The 16,670-nt window shown below is 39.2% G+C and overlaps 1 protein-coding gene across 1 annotated transcript in view; it reads right to left on the bottom strand.

Annotated features, from left to right (window-relative positions):
- VPS41 (VPS41, HOPS complex subunit) overlaps positions 1 to 16,670 on the bottom strand; it is a 121,274-nt gene that overhangs the window by 56,509 nt on the left and 48,095 nt on the right. Inside the window, exons 6-7 of the mRNA XM_006085361.3 lie at positions 11,511 to 11,573; positions 8,760 to 8,825 (exon numbers count right to left, since the gene is read on the bottom strand). Of these exons, the coding sequence (XP_006085423.1) occupies positions 8,760 to 8,825; positions 11,511 to 11,573 (129 nt within the window). The remainder of the gene's footprint in view (positions 1 to 8,759; positions 8,826 to 11,510; positions 11,574 to 16,670) is intronic.

Here is a 16,670-nt window from a genome sequence, read left to right as displayed (position 1 = left end):
TCTCTCTCCCCTACCTTCCCTCTCTTCCATTCTCTCTAAAAATCAACAGGAAAAATAGCCGCAGGTGAGGATTAACAACAACAACGAAAAAAAAATAGTGATGACAGATGGATATAAATCTACATATCTACTGTAGCCAGCGTGAGGTAGACTCCTATTTAAACTAGCAATCTGCAGTTTCTGCATATGCAAACTCACAATTGCAAATGTGATTTCAGAAATAAATGAGGGTATTTTAAAACAATTTTAGTTGGTGGTGGGCGGGGAGCTTCCATTATGGAATCCACAGACCTAACAGATTTGATGGTTCAAACATCTTGGGTCTGTCTGTCAGTTTGCACCTGAGGCTACATTTCCCAGGACTGGGTTCAACGCAGCAAAGGAGAGAAAGCACAGAAGTCATCCACTGGGTAATTAACCTGGATTCATATTCTGCGATGAGCAAATATCTCTAATTTTAACTATACATAAATAATCTCAATCATAGGTGACTGCAGGGAGATCTTTGTACAGTGAGGATATGAAGAAAAATGCAAAACTGCAGCCCTGGCAGCCTCCTGTACACCAAAAAGATTGTGGGTTCGATTCCCGCTCAGGGCACATACCTAGGTTGTAGGTTCAATCCCCGGTCTGGGCGCATGGGCGCATACAGGAGGCAATCTCTCTCTCTCTCTCTCTCTCTCTCTCTCTCTCTCTCTCTCTCTTTCCCTCCCTCCCTCCCTCCCTCCCTCCCTCCCTCCCTCCCTCCCTCCTTCCCTCCCTCCCTCCCTCTCCCTCTGAAGTCAATGAAAACATCCTTGTGTGAGGATTTAAAAAAATACAAAATTGTTAAGTCTTAAATAACAAAAAAGTCACATGAACACACAAGTTTCTATATCTGAACAAGCACTTCACTCAATTTTTAAAAAAGCAAAAGGGGAAAAACTAAAGATCAGGGCACTACAGAAGAAACCAAGTCAAACTACCTGCCCTAGACGGGCGCACTGGCCTGCCCTTGGCAGCCTGTGTGGAAGCGGCAGGACTGAGGGTCAGGGGCAGATGGGCATCTGTAGACTATATCCACCCTCTCACACACCAATGTCTACTCTAAAGTCTCATTATGACTCCTATATCAGGCCTCTCTGGGAGAAAGAATAATTATCCTAGATTTAGCCAAAATTGGAGAAAAGCCTGCAGGCTATTCAGTAAGCAGCAATAATTTGTGCTCAAACTAACAATAAATATCAAATGGACAGTCTTCATTGTCCAGGCTTGTATGGTAATATTAAAAGCTGCCCCAAGCAAAGAATACAATCAGACAAACTACATTGGAAGATATATAAGTGGCTAGTAAATAAAAATGTACAAAATCAGTAATAATTCAAAAGAGTTACAAAATAGAACTATCTTTGTATATTAAATTGGTAAATAGAATGTGGTGAAACAGGTCTGTTCACACACAGCTAGTATAAAATTGGCATGTCTTCTGAAATGCAATTTTACTCAGCAGTATGAATCAAAAGCCTAAAAAGCAACCATAATCTTTGATTCAATAATTCCCAAAGTAGGAATCAGTGCTAGACAAACATCCAAAAGCATAAACTAAAGTTCATGATCAAAGATTTCTAGCTTCCTTACAGCACGATTTGATAACCAAATACTGGATACAAACTAAAGGTCCAATTATATGAGAATGGTTAGAAAATTAAATAGACCTGTAGGATAGAATATTATGTAACTGTTAAAGAATATTTGTGCCCTAGCTGGTGTGCTCAGTGGTTAGTGTTGGCCTGTGGGCCAAAGGGTCCTGTATTCGAGTCCCAGGCATGGGCACATACCTTGGTTGCAGGTTTGATCCCTGGCCTCGGTCTGGACAGGAGCAGGAGGCAACCAATCAATGTGTCTCTCTCACATTGATGTTTCTCTCTCTCTCTCTCATCAATGGAAAAAATATCCTTGGGTGAGGTTTAAAATAGAGAGAGAGGGAGGGAAATCCAAAGAGTTGCAATTAATTTATATATTCTTTTATTATTGCTTTTTATTTTTATAAAAGTAATGCCTGTTTACTACCAAAATTATAAAAATGTCAATGACAACCAGAAAGAACAATCTTAATGCTGCCCAGACATTGTTAATAATATTCACAGTTAATAATTTACTGTAGTCTTCCATAAATATTGCTACATAATCATGTTTCTACAAAAAAAATAAATAGAATCAGACCACACATATATTTTTGTAAAGTACCTCAATAGAAGCAACTAGCTAACGCCGGGCATGTGAATTTTTCCAACTCAGAAAGAGGAGCTGACATCCAGGAACTGGCCTGGCACTCCCAGCTAGGGTGTGGTGTTATCTGGATGAATATAAACAATTTCAGAGAACACCAGCATCAGACAAGGCCTCCTGAAGGATGAGGACAAAAACACCACCACTCCATAATCATGTCTGAATGCAGACAAAATATAAATGTTCTTCCAGCCACATGAATGACAAAACATCCCCCTAATCAGGCTAAAACAGAGACTATTGCTTCTTCACCAATTATGTTTTTAGCCTTGATTTAGCTTTCCCTCCTTCTAGATAAGATTTATTAAAATACCAATGATAGAATTATTCTTGCTTCTTGATAGTATCCAATCTAGAGCAAAACCCCTTTTCCTTAAACCCTCCCAAATCACTCCTTACCAACACAAATCCTATAATAACTTCTTTCTAACACTTTTTTCCTCACACCCCATTAGTGTGTGCCTGGTGATCTTTGGCTGCAGGTCAAGACACAGCTAATTCACTATTGTTAGACATTTAGTTTGTTCCAACTTTCACTGTTACACATCAAATTGAATTAGAAAATTAAAAGGAAACAAACAACAGGGGAGAAAAATCCAAAATGCATAATGACAAAAGACTGCAAAATTACTACACACACACACACACACACACACACACACACACACACACACATTTTTCCTTCTCAAAAAACTTGGAATATTCATTTTCCTTCCTTCTTGTTGTCTAACTGTTTTCCACCATAGCATTCTACCTATCTGCCTTTGGAAATGCACTGTCATTCCTGAAATCCAGATACTATGTATTCACAGACCCAACATGGACCCTGACACAAAATTGTCTTCAAGAAACCAAAGAGGCCCTACCCGGTTTGGCTCAATGGACAGAGCATCGGCCTGCGGACTCAAGGGTCCCGGGTTCAATTCCGGTCAAGGGCATGTACCTTGGCTGCGGGCACATACCCAGTGGGGAGTATGCAGGAGGTAGCTGATCGATGTTTCTCTCTCATCGATGTTTCTAACTCTCTATTCCTCTCCCTTCCTCTCTGTAAAAAATCAATAAAATAAATTTAAAAAAAGAAAGAAAGAAAGAAAGAAAGAAAGAACCAAAGAGCCCTAGCTGGTTTGGATGGGTGGATAGAGTTGGCCTGCAGACTGAAGGGTCCCAGGTTCGATTCCGGTCAAGGGAACATGCCCGGGTTGAGGACTCGATCCCCAATGGGGGGAGTGCAGGAGGCAGCCAATCAATGATTCTCTCTCATCATTGATGTTTCTCTCTCTCTCTCCCTCTTCCTTTCTCTCTGAAATCAATAAAAATATATTTTTTAAAAAAGAAACCAAAGACACTAGTGAAATGAATGTGATTACGTTTGTATTAGTGATGCCAACTTACAATGGCTGAAATTGTGACCCTTTGCTATATATAGTCTTATCTTTTTTTTTAAAAAAAAGGGGGGAGGGGGCAAGAAGGAATAAAAACCTCCCAAAGTTAGTAACCGTAGTTCATAGAGCCTTATTTAAAAAAAAAAAAAAAAAAAGACGAGTAAACCTCCCAAATCAACTGGTATTAAACTCAAGGAAACATGATAAGCATTCTGAACTAGGCAATGATTCTTGCACAGTCATTTGCTACTCAAAATACTTAAGCACAATCACAGCACTCTCCACATGCAAAGCGAAGTGTTTTCAGCAGCAGCAAAGGCAGTCTGATGGCTCTAGGAAGACACGAGGCTTAACATCAGAAGTCGGGGGGGGGGGGGCAGGGGGGACGCTGCAATCCATATGGAGGTATTACAAACGGAAAAGTTAGTTGAACTCATTGAAGAAAAAAAAGGCTTCAATTCTCAACAGGCTTTTGATGGACATGAAACAAGGAGGATCACTGAGGATAATGAAGTTGCCATGGATCCATCTCAAAGACTTCGGGAGTCCTACACACTGACATGGAAAAGTAATTAATACTTGAGACAAAAAACTAAATTTTGAAAGAAATGAACACCTATGTTTGAGACTAAAAGTGATTTCTATTTTAAACACTAGATTTCTGTTTTTAGCTTCAGCCAGGTTAGCACATAAATATATATACTTTTATAATATAGCTATTTTACAACTTGGTTTTACATACATAAAAAATGATTGTGGCCATTGTATTTGTTTTACCTCCTAATAATTAATGGTTTTTTTTAATACATTTTGGTATGTTCAAAGCATGAAATGAATTTCTAGGGATGGAATGACGATTTATAGCACAGTACCTAGTAGAAATTAAGGTATTTATTTACAACAGTTCAACATGCAGCCACTAGGCCATAAAGCTGATGGCTGCCCGTGCAGCAATGTGTAAGAACTGTTTGCAGGTAGAAGACTGCCTACGATCAGGCATCTGACCACTTGCAGGAGCGTCTTCCTGGAGACCCACCAGTCAGCGGACTAAGGAGGATAACTGAGGCCAAGTCCCTTCTGACGCCAAGACCTCCAGTCCCAATCTGACGAGAAGATAAGCAAACACACATGGAAACACCTCTACACTCCTGTTTAGTGGTCACAGCAGTTCACTGGGCCATCGGAAATCTAAAACGATTTGTATTCTTACAAAAAGCTGCTCTATTGAATCCTCTTCCAAAAAAAAAAAAAAAGATTCAAAATGCAATTTGCTGCTGTGAATCACCACTGGAAACTTACAGAAGCTAGTTGATGCTACCGCCTTTGTCCTTCAGGTAAAATTTGCCACCAGCCTTCAGCTGCGAACAGTGAGACGCTTCTCCTCATTTCATTCACACGGGTCCTTTCCTCATCTGCTGAGTGACAATTTCCAGCTTACAAAGCAACTTGTCCCTGCAGCCAGGCCCCCCTCATTCTACCCCACCACCACGCCAAACAGCTGACTACCTCGTTTCTAAAAATGAACTCTGCTGCTAACAGCACTGAGACAATTTAATAATTTGTCAAATAGTAGAACCAGTTATTATGAAATGCATTTCAGAGTTCAAAGGTAAAGATCATAGGAAGCCAAAGTTTATTTGCTAACAGAAAAATTTGTGCAATTAAAAAAAAATCCAGACAAGATCTGCCTGACAGATTGTTTCTAAAAGAGAAACCTCATTGCTATGCTCATGTATTAGAATTCTTGCTACACAAGGCGGTTATATTTTTTTTTTTAAAAATCCATTGGTTCATACATTGGAAAGCTCTCTCCAATGGCCTTTTAAGAGATGTGCTTTTTATTTTCCTCCCCTCCCCCTGCCCCAACATAGAAACAAAACAGAATTTAGAATAAGCTTTTTATATGCTCATGTGTCAGGCAGGGGAGTCCATGAATCTAGCTATGCCATTCAACTACTAAGAAGTTACCTTGAAAGCCTAAAATAAAAGTTTATGCCACACAGAACTATAGCATCCTCTTCCTAGTCCCTGGTGGATATGGAGTATCTCTAAAGACCTAAGAAGCTGGAACCTTTAAAGGAAATATCAAAAAATGTGTCAAACTGTAGTATCAGGTTTTTTATTCTACACTGTTCTTTTGCAGGGTTATTCTGAAATGTTCTAATTACTTTTAATAATGTTTTTAAGGACTGGAAATTTTTAATAAAATCAAAACAACTAAAATAAGTTAGGCATTCTTTCAAATATCGTTATGAAATAATATCATGAATACCTCACTGTGGGATTTCTATTTTTCATGTTTCACTTTTCTAGTCTCCATGCCACTTTCACTATTTACAGGAGTTGGCATATAATTCCAAGATTCATTTGGCTGTCAGTCTAGGGAAAATCAGTGTTCTTAAGGGTTAAAAATGCTTTATTCCACATTAAACCTTCATCTGTCTGGTCTTTGCCCTAATTTTTTTTTGAAGATTAAATTATTTCTTAAAGGCAGAAGGTCATAACCTCTCAGTTACATGATATTTGTCTTTCTTTTCCTCCCATTGTCCGCCATCTGCTCTAAACTGAGAGGGATTGATATCTGCAATATACAATCATTGCAAGATTACCACCATTTGCTAAATGTTGGACTCTTCAAACTGTTCTGCTTAGCTCATGGCGCTAGACCAGTGGTCGGCAAACCGCAGCTCGCGAGCCACATGCGGCCCTTTGGCCCCTTGAGTGTGGCTCTTCCACAAAATACCACGTGCAGGCGCGCACGTACAGTGCGAAGTTGGCTTAAAACTTCAAGTAAAGTTTATTAAGTTAATTTTAGGGAACGTTGTGGAGTGAAAGAAGATGTAGTGTCGAGGATTAAGAAAGGTATGTTGAGATGGTTTGGACATATAGAGAGGATGAACGAAAGGAGAGAGACAAAACAAGTATACAAGACGAGTGTGGATGGGAGAGTTGGAAGGGGTCGACCTCAGCGAACGTACCTCAATCAGATTGAGGACGTTTTTAGCAAAGGCCAGCTTAGGAGTACCCTAATGAAGTTAATAACAATGTACCTACCTATATAGTTTAAGTTTAAAAAATGTGGCTCTCAAAAGAAATTTCAATGGTTGTACTGTTGATATTTGGCTCTGTTGACTAATGAGTTTGCCGACCACTGCCCTAGACGAAGTTGGATTGAGTGGTATTGTGATTGGGCCAATGTAAAGTTTTGCTTTCCTCATTTTTCTAAGGTCTAAAATGTTGTAATTGGTTATTAAAAAAAACAAACAAACACCGCTCCTCTTAAAAATTTGCTAACACTTCAAGATGAAAAGAATCATTTTACAATACTACCCCATTCTTAATTAAAAGCTTTTTTTCTATTTTAAAACAAACCAAACACACTAATGGCAATACTATACAGTTAGAGTGCTCTTTAAAAAGTACATACACATACAGAAGAGAAGGAAGGACTTTCTTTGGAGATTTCGGCAAGCTTCACCAAATTGCTGTACATTTTGGAAATCTCTAGTTATTTAACTGTATACAAAGAGGTCACTATGGTTTATTGAATAAACATTACTTTTTATTAACTACATACATACTTATATAATAAACTTTAATGAATCCAAATAAATCAGTGAATACTTTATGTTGAAGTCTCTAATAGAGGATACATTTACAGACAATGTTTCTTAAGCCTCTAGTCTAACATAAGTAGAAGACATTATCATGGCTTTTTAAAGGGAAAGAACTCAAAATCAAAATGCCTGAAGAGGAGTTAATTTGTTGGTCATCCCATAAGTAATTATAGCAAAATTAGTGGCTCTTAAACCTAAAAGGGGTACTGGTACAAGAACTGATACACAGATCAACAGAACTAAAAGTCCAGAAATTTATGGTTAACTTATTTTTGACAAAGGGACCAAGCCAATGTTGAAAAAACAAACAAACAACCAATGTTTTCTACAAATGGCCCTATGCAAAGGAATGACTTTGAACTCCTACCTTATACCATACAAAAAAATTAACTCGAAGTGGATTCTAGGGCTAAATTTAAGAGTTAAAACTATGAAACTCCTAGAAGAAAACACAGGCATAAACAGTCATGATCCTTAGATCAGGCAATGACTTCCTAAATATAACACCAAAACCAGATGTGCTCCCTCGCACTCCCGCCTGCCACCCTGCTCTCCCTCGCCCTTAATATTGTCCACACCCCAGATTGGGGGGACAGGTTTGACCGGTGCCTCCTGTCTCCTGAGGGGCCTCAGCAATAAAAAAACCTCTTTCTTTTCTCCAAAGCCAATGTCAGAGTTTTGGTTCCTACGTGCATCAGGCGGCCGGCCCTTGCTTGGTAACACTATCATTCTGTGAAACAGCAGAACAAGGGAAAAAGACAGGTAACTGTCATAACCATTAGAAAACATTCCGTGTCTGAGCCTCACAGTAGCCATTTCATAGCTGTGCACTGCAGACCACAGACCACCTCCTTTCAGCAAGTTCTACACTGATTATGAAATAATGTTCAGAGTGCCAGCACAATAGTTGCATTTTGTTATAAAGATGGTTTTAAAAAATACCATTGGTTAATGAAAATAGAAAAATATTAACATTCTAAAACAGAAGTACTGTTTTACAATTTACTATACCTATAAACAAACATATAAATGCAAAAAAGGATTATTTTACTCTCCTGTTTTTAAAACAGCACTAAGATAATAAAATATGCAACGAACATGTCAGTAAAAATAGCCAGAATTATTCTAAAACTTTATCAAGGCCTGCAAGAGATTTTCTACAAAGGGAAAAAAAAAAACACTAGTTTAACTGATTTTGTTATTTTTTTTAATGCCACCTCTACCCCCTTTTTTTGTGGGAGAGACAATATTTCAAAGTGTTAGACGGTAGTTTGAGTAACAACCTGTCTCTTTTTCTCCTGCTCTGAAGCTACTCCACGGGAATGCCAGTGGGAAACACTGAGCCACACCTCCCCAAGACATGATGGTCTTATGATTTCATTACATTGTTACTTCTCAAAATTTCTCCTAAAGAACAAACATTAAAAATGTTGACGATATATTAAAGAGCAACCCCTCAGAGCCTGCCTGTGATGGCAGACACAGCACTTACCTTCTTCCCTCCAGTCACAAACTGCTTGCAGCTGGACCTCACAAAGTGTGGGTGCACGGCAATGATCTAGGGAACAAGAACCCGACGCCAGGTTAGGAGTCATGGTTAAGGCACAGAATAAACGCTATACCTTAGAGGCAGCATGATCTAAAAATTATCCTTATATATTGGCAGGAAGTAATCTATTCAGGTAATATTCTACAATAATTGAGGATGTCTGAGTTTTGTAAAAATATTTCTTCTATGAAGCCAGGTCAAAGCTAAAAGTTGAGAGTGAATTAGTTCTAGTTTCTGGATGAGTGAGGAGTCTCCCTCCTTAGAGACCACAAGTAGGTCAATCAAGGTGTCAAGAATGTTTGCAACTGAATGTAATTCACAGAAGGATCCCAGAGAAAGAACCCAACTAGCTCCTTCCTTGCCCAGGATGCCTTCCAATGGCTGAAGGCACCCAGCGGAACAGGTAGGGCCGCCCAGCCTCAGAGACACCGAGTGTACTTACATCAAGAAGACACAAGACCAGAGAGTCATGGAGCTAACCATTCGGGACCTTCCCTTTCACCTCCACCCTCAGTTCCTGTCCCCCTGGTTCTCATTCTGTTTCCACTCAGCCAATCTCTTTCTAACTCCTTACACAGGTTTCTCCCCAGGCTGCTCCACCCCATGGCTTTCTGAAGGCTTTGTGGCACCACTCAGTGCAGGACTATGGGCTCCCTTCTTGGCTGTAAGCCGGCACATACTCTGCCTGGTGCCTTCTTATCCCCAAACCCACAAAATCACCAATAGATTTCAGGGGGGTTTCTAACTTAGCACAAAAAATTTCCAGGCATTAGAAAAATCCACACAATTATACTTTCATGAATCTTCAATTAAATACATTTTATGTTCTTATTCCTAGATCTCTTCTGGATCTCCTCTGTTCCCGCTGATGCTTCTTAGATCCCTGCTGTCATTCACCTCCCCTCCTCCCCACCCACTGCCTGAACCTTTAACTTAGATGTTCTAAAATTTCATCATGTTTTCTTCTCTGCTCACTCTTTAACCTTTAACTAGATAATGCCCTGCAAAGTGGTTTCACCGTACTCAACTGTGGTTATCAACTTTGTGTTTTTAGGGCCACTCTCTATCCTGAGCCCCTCACTCATGTTTCCAAAACCTCCATAATATTCCTAAAAGATGTGCTACAGTTATGTAATCTCAAAACCAAATCAGCAACGTCCTTACTCAAATCACCCCGTATTTCAAGATGGCATTCCCACACCAGTGGCAAAGCAAGAACCAGATTTCCCCTCACCTCCTTCATCTTTCATCACCCTCATCAAATCCATCACCAGGGTCTGTTAGGTCTACCTCCTAAAGCAGTGGTTCTCAACCTTCTGGCCCTTTAAATACAGTTCCTCATGTTGTGACCCAACCATAAAATTATTTTCGTTGCTACTTCATAACTGTAATGTTGCTACTGTTATGAATCGTAATGTAAATATCTGATATGCAGGATGGTCTTAGGCGACCCCTGTGAAAGGGTCATTCGACCGCAAAAGGGGTCGCGACCCACGGGTTGAGAACCGCTGTAAAGGCTTTCAAATTCATCTCTTCTACTCCATCTTGAATACGGGCATATCTCATTTTATTGCTCTTCACATTATCGAGCTTCACAGGTGCTGTGTTTTAACAAACTGAAGTCAAGACCCTCCACCAGCAAAAAGAGAATGACTCACTTTACTGCAATCCTTGCCCTTTTGCAGTGGTCTGGAACCGAATCCTCAATATCTCTGAGGTTTGCTGCACTCACTATTGCTCTTTTTACTGAGACCCTGCCCCGCCCCGCCTGGAGCACTGCATTAGCCTTCTAACCTGTCTCGTTCCCAGTCACTCTCCTCCCTCAATCATGCCTTATTTTGACAGATTTGGCTTTCTAAAACACCATCTGATCCTTTCTCCTCTTTACCTGTCAATCCATAGATGTTAGAATAAGCAAGTGAAAAAAATAAATGACCTCTTCCTTTAATAACTACAATAATCGCTTTAACTAACATAACTGTTTATCTGAAATTGGTCTTCCTGCCTTGTGGGTATCAGCCTCCAAGTTTATACTGCAGAAGCTGCCATATTACTTTTCCTTAAGCTCACCTCCGTTTATGTCATGTCTTTGTTCTTAAACATTCAATAATTTCTCCTTATCTAACGGATGGAGCCCAAATTCCTTAGCCTGGATATACAGCAATCCCGCTGAGTCAGTATTTTATGCACGCACTATCTACACTAGACTATTTGCCACTTCCCGGACACAATTTAAACTTTCTGGCCTTTCCGTTTCTATTATTTTGTTCTTCCACGTGGAAGCCCAAACATCATTCCATCTAAAACCGTCACTAACAAGAACAGCTAAAGGTAACTTTTCTCTCAGCTTTGGACTTCTTCATATTGTAACTTTTCTCTCAGCTTGGACTTCTTCATATTGTTTTTACCAACCGAGTTTTTAATTACAGGCGTGTGTGTGTGTGTGTGTGTGTGTGTGTGTGTGTGTGACAGAGAGAAAGAGAGATATCTCACCCACTACAAGAATATTCCTGAGATCACAATCATATAATATACATCTTGTACTCCTTTAAAGGACTGAATAGTTTCTATAGTACATTGTGTTTAATAGATGCTTATTAACAAAATTACTAAAAAATTGGTAGCACTCAAAGTATTGTAATCCTATGGCCTTCATTAAGAAAACCCTTAGAAAAATTAAAATTTACTGCTTACTTTAATGGGACAGTCAAAGGTCTCATGAAATTCTTCTCCAGAATACAGTCCAAACACTTGCACCTAAAAAGGAAATAGATCCAGTCATTTCACCATGACAGCAACAAAGTAAAACATTTAATAATCGAAGGTCCTTCTGGTCTCTATTCCGCATCCAATGAAAACAATTATAATAGGGTGAGAGAACACCACCACAATTAAGCTCTTCTAAGCATCTCATGGATAGAGTTCCCTTTACTCACTACACATTTTTTTTTATTAATGATGCCAATTTAAAAAAATAAAACACATATGAATAGGTCATTAGTATTCTTTTATGAGCTTCCCATAGGCTATCCCTACAGGAATTCTTTTCCTTCCCTTAAAGGAAAAAGGAGCTTCTTTTTTGAGTCACATATAAATCAACCATGCAAAGCAATGTGGGAAGAAATCAGGTGAACTGTACTTCACTTACAATCTTATGCTGAATATTCTGAGACTGTATAAATGTATGGTTTACGTTTCTACTTATCAGTGCCTACTTAAAGTCGTTCCAGGCCACTTTATTCATAATTAATCTATTTTCTGAGTTGTTTACTTTTTAAAAAAATGAATAGACGTACGATAAAGGGTACAAGTTATAAATTTACAGCTTCATAAACTTTTAGGAAATGACCATACACCTGTAACCACCACCCAGACCAAGAAGGAAAACCGAGATGCTCCTTCCCACCCCTCCCAGCCACAACCTAACTGCTACTCTGAAGAGGATCGCCAGGTAGGATGTGGTGGTGTCTGAATTTTACGTAAATGAAACCATAAGTAATTTTACTGGCTTCTTTCGTGTAACATTTTCTTTGTGAGATTTACCGATACCGTTGTACACAGCAGTAGCTGATTTCTTTCACTGCTGTGTAGTATTTTAATGTATGAAATTTATGTATCGATCACTGGGGCTGTTTCCAGACTGGGGCCATTACGATCATGCCGCAATAAACACTGTTTACAAATCTTTTGGTGCACTTTTATAGACATTCATATAACTAGGAATGAAATTGTTGAGTCAGAGGTTATGCATCTATTCACGTTTCATAGGCAGCCAAACGGTTTTACAAAGCGGTTTGGATAAATTTCCACTCTCGCGAGCAGAGCGTAAGAATTCCAGGGGCCCTCAATCACTTGGAGCTATCAGGGGCACAGAACTTTCCCCAACACTTGGGATGTGTTTACTATTTTTCTAATCTCTATAAAAGTGGCATTTTTCTTCTTTAAATTCTGTAAGAATTCACTAGCCGGGCATCTAGATCTAATTGGCTTCTTTGTGAAAAGTTTTTAATTACAAATTCAATTTCTTAAACAGATATAAAAGTTGCCCAACTTTTTATTTCTTTTTGTTTTAATCCTGGTAAGTTGTGCATGGTTCACTGTTGCAAGTTCAAAGAGAAAAATTTACCCACGCTATAATTTTTGGAGACAAGTTTATTCACTAAAATCTAAACTCTATAGGACATGCCATTCATTTAGTGACTACTATTTTTATACCCTTGTGCCATCTTGGGTTCCAAGAACAGCACATGGTACAATGTAACACAGAAGGAATTAGATTTACCCTGAAGTAGTCTGTTAGAATGTATTCTTAACATAACATGTATGCCCACCACTACCTTGCTTCTCATTGTTTAGAAGGTATCCAATCACTATTTTTATATAAATGTATTAAGCATAAGATACAACAGACTTCTTATAAAATGGTGATTAAGAAGTAGGAAAGATAAGCATTGCATTCAGAGTTTTACTTTACCCAGGGAAGTTTAACCTAATTGATAAGCAGAATCCAAGAAATTTGGGTAAAAGTAGGGGTGTTACTATATCATCTGAATCTTAATGGAGTAAATCAATAAGTGGTCAACTCACAGAAGTTACTTCAGCATAAACTCATGCCAGACACGGAAGTTCAAATTCTTCTAACATAGCTATTTCCCTTCTGTACAACAATGCGGCAGCATGGTCCTGTGTCAAATCTTCTATTACTACCGCTAACATGTCTCTCAGTGATCCCACATCCTTCACCTCGGTGGTTCCGACTCTGCCTACCCTGCACAGTTACTAATGGCTAGGCTCCACCCTAGACAAGTTAAGCCTTCTGCGGGGGTGAAATTATATTTTTAAAGGACCACGACTGACGGGATACAGCCAGCACTAAAACTCCTGCTCTGCCTCACTTGGTCCTGATAGCAACACTGCCAGGTATGAGAACAAACACCGTCACACCCATTCAACAGATGATTCTACAGAAAAATAAATTACTTGCCTAAAGTGATCAAAAGCAAGAAAAGTGTCCCAAGCCCTATTTTTCTACATAATGCCATCATGTGAGATAGCCTAAAATTTGCATAATGCCATCATGTGAGATAGCCTAAAATTTGCATATATATATATATATATATCTTTCTATATAAAGTATAAGAAAAGTAGAATAGGAAAAAAATACATTCAGAAGTCCCAAATATTTGCCAAACTAAAGTGAAAGTGAATATTGACTTGAATTATGCAACTCTATGACAGAGGTTGAAAAATGAAGCAGACTATTAATTCAAAAGGATAAACTTCCATCTGCCTATAGCAAGGAAAAGGTGATTTTAAGAACAAAAGTTCAGTGATATTCATTATAGGGAAAAGTATTTGCAATGGAAATAAATGATGTATAAGCCTGGTGAAAAAGACTGAGGTATCAATAAATGAGACGGTAAATACTAGGATTATGAATCTAATAGTGAAAATTAAATTACAAATCCCCGGGGATAAATGTCCCTTTAAAAACTATGAATCCAGCCCTGGCCAGTGTGGTTCAGTTGGTTGGGTGTACTCCCATGCACCGAAAGGTTCTATTCCCAGTTGGAGCACATGCCTGGGTGCAGACAGATCCCCTGTGGGGGTGCGTGCAGGAGGCAGCTGATCAATGGTTTACTCTCACATCAATGCTTCTCTCTCTCTCTAAAAATTAATAAAAATGTTTTTTAAAATTATGAATCCATATTGAAAATATAATAGAGTGATGAGAAGGAATAAACAGAAAGAGAACAAATCACAGAAGTTCCTGGCAAACAGGCTGACACTCATCACTATGCTTGAGGACTAGTCAGAAGCAAGAATTCTACTGCCATAGCCAGGGCTCCAGGAGTGCTCGCTGAAGACGTCAAAGATGATTAGACTTTTAGGTCAGTCTCTACTACACTTCACTGAGTAACATTTTCCTCATTTGTCCTCATCTTCCCCAGCATAAAAAAACAATATAATTTCGTAAGACAAATGTCAGAAACTTTATCAGTACAAGCAGGGTGATTTGTAAAGCCTTCGATGTTTGGTTGATTTCACTTATGTGACAGCCCAAACGAATTGGTCACAAGTTACACTACTAAAACTAATAAAATTCAAAATAGTTCTCATTCATTTCTTCTTTTCCCCTTTATTTACTTTGCCATTTTGTCAGTGAATATCATACTTATCTGTGAAAAGATTCCATTGAATGACAGCCTGGAGAGCTTTTAGGAAGACCTCATCTAAGAATAACAAAAGGTTAAAATAGAGTGGATTCTTTTGAAAACTATATCCCCTACAGCAGCACCAACAACCTCGTCCAATTTGTCACCAAAATACCTAATGAAGAAAAATAGAAAATTCAGAAAAATGGGCCTTATACTTAGTCTACTGCAAAGGCCCAGAGGATTTCTCATTAACCACAAAACCACAGAGACAGATAAGAACCACAGAAGGTCTGAGATGTGTGTTTTCCTGCCTCAAGTAAAGAAAAGCTACCTGCAGGAAACAGTAAGGAAGGTTATGTATCCTTCTCCACTTTAGCAAGGATTTCAATGTATTTGCCAACCAGAGAATTGGGTGACAGACCATCTGACATAGAGTGACTGTGAGTGAGGTGGCCAGTGTCAGACAACCCTCCCAATCGGTACTTCCCTTATCACAGCCTCTCTCAAACCCCAGCTTCCAAGTAACAACGGGTCAAGAATTAAAACTGTCATTACATCGAGGGAGGTAGCTTGCGGGACCCTCACAAGGGAGATTGCTGCTCTTCCTCTTCTCCACCCAGGAAGAGTGTCAGGGAGCAGGGAGGGATGATAACACAGGCTCCCACTTCACTCTGGGGCGGATGCCTTACCTGATTACCTCTGGTCAGAGGCAATGGAGCTCATTAACAGGCCCCCTGCATGGAGCTCAGAAGTGATTCTACAACACCCAAAATGATAACAGGCAGGGCCAAGAACCGTCAGACATGAATCTCTTTGTTAACCCAGGTTTAGAAAGAGCTCTTCTTATTCTGTAATGGATAAACAAGCAACAAAAACACACACCTGGGCTATAAAAAGAATACTGAAGAACAAAATTCCAACTATGTTGAGGGAGAAAACTATGCTTTAAAAAATGTTTTAATTATAATCAGAAAAGAAAGAAAAACTAGAAAACTCTTTAGCGACTTCAATAATAAGAAGAAAAGACCCCCATGAATCCGGAGCAGAAACACAGAATGATGTTACTGATGGTGATGATGATGACAAGGATGACAACAGCTAATAATTATCACATGTTTCTTCTACTCCAGGTACTCTTCCAAACAATTTACATATATTGGAGTGTCAGGCAGTATAGTCTAATGGTTAAGAGTGGGATTACCTGCCACTGTGTTTTAGAGATGGAAATAGATTGAGGCACAGAGAGGTATGAATAACTTAGTTGACAGCCGAAACCGGTTTGGCTCAGTGGATAGAGCGTCGGACTGTGGACTGAAAGGTCCCAGGTTCGATTCTGGTCAAGGGCATGTACCTGGGTTGCGGGCACATCCCCAGTAGGAGATGTGCAGGAGGCAGCTGGTCGATGTTTCTCTCTCATTGATGTTTCTAGCTCTCTATCTCTCTCCCTTCCTCTCTGTGAAAAATCAATAAAATATATTTAAAAAAAAATAACTTAGTTGACATCACACAGCTAAAACACAGTGGCAGGTAATCCCACTCTTAACCATTAGACCATACTGCCTGACACTCTAAGACATATAAGAAGTTGTAAATTAAAAAACTAACTACAGGCAGTCCTCGGGTTACGTCGGACTCAGACTCGAAGTACGCTGTTTCATGGTTACGTCGCCATCTCCCATTTATTTATTAAAAAAAA

Source organism: Myotis lucifugus, unplaced genomic scaffold (assembly GCF_000147115.1).
Source record: "Myotis lucifugus unplaced genomic scaffold, Myoluc2.0 scaffold_18, whole genome shotgun sequence".
Classification (NCBI taxonomy): Eukaryota; Metazoa; Chordata; class Mammalia; order Chiroptera; family Vespertilionidae; genus Myotis; species Myotis lucifugus.
Note: the sequence above shows the minus strand (reverse complement) of the source record. Positions and strands in the feature narration are given on the sequence as shown.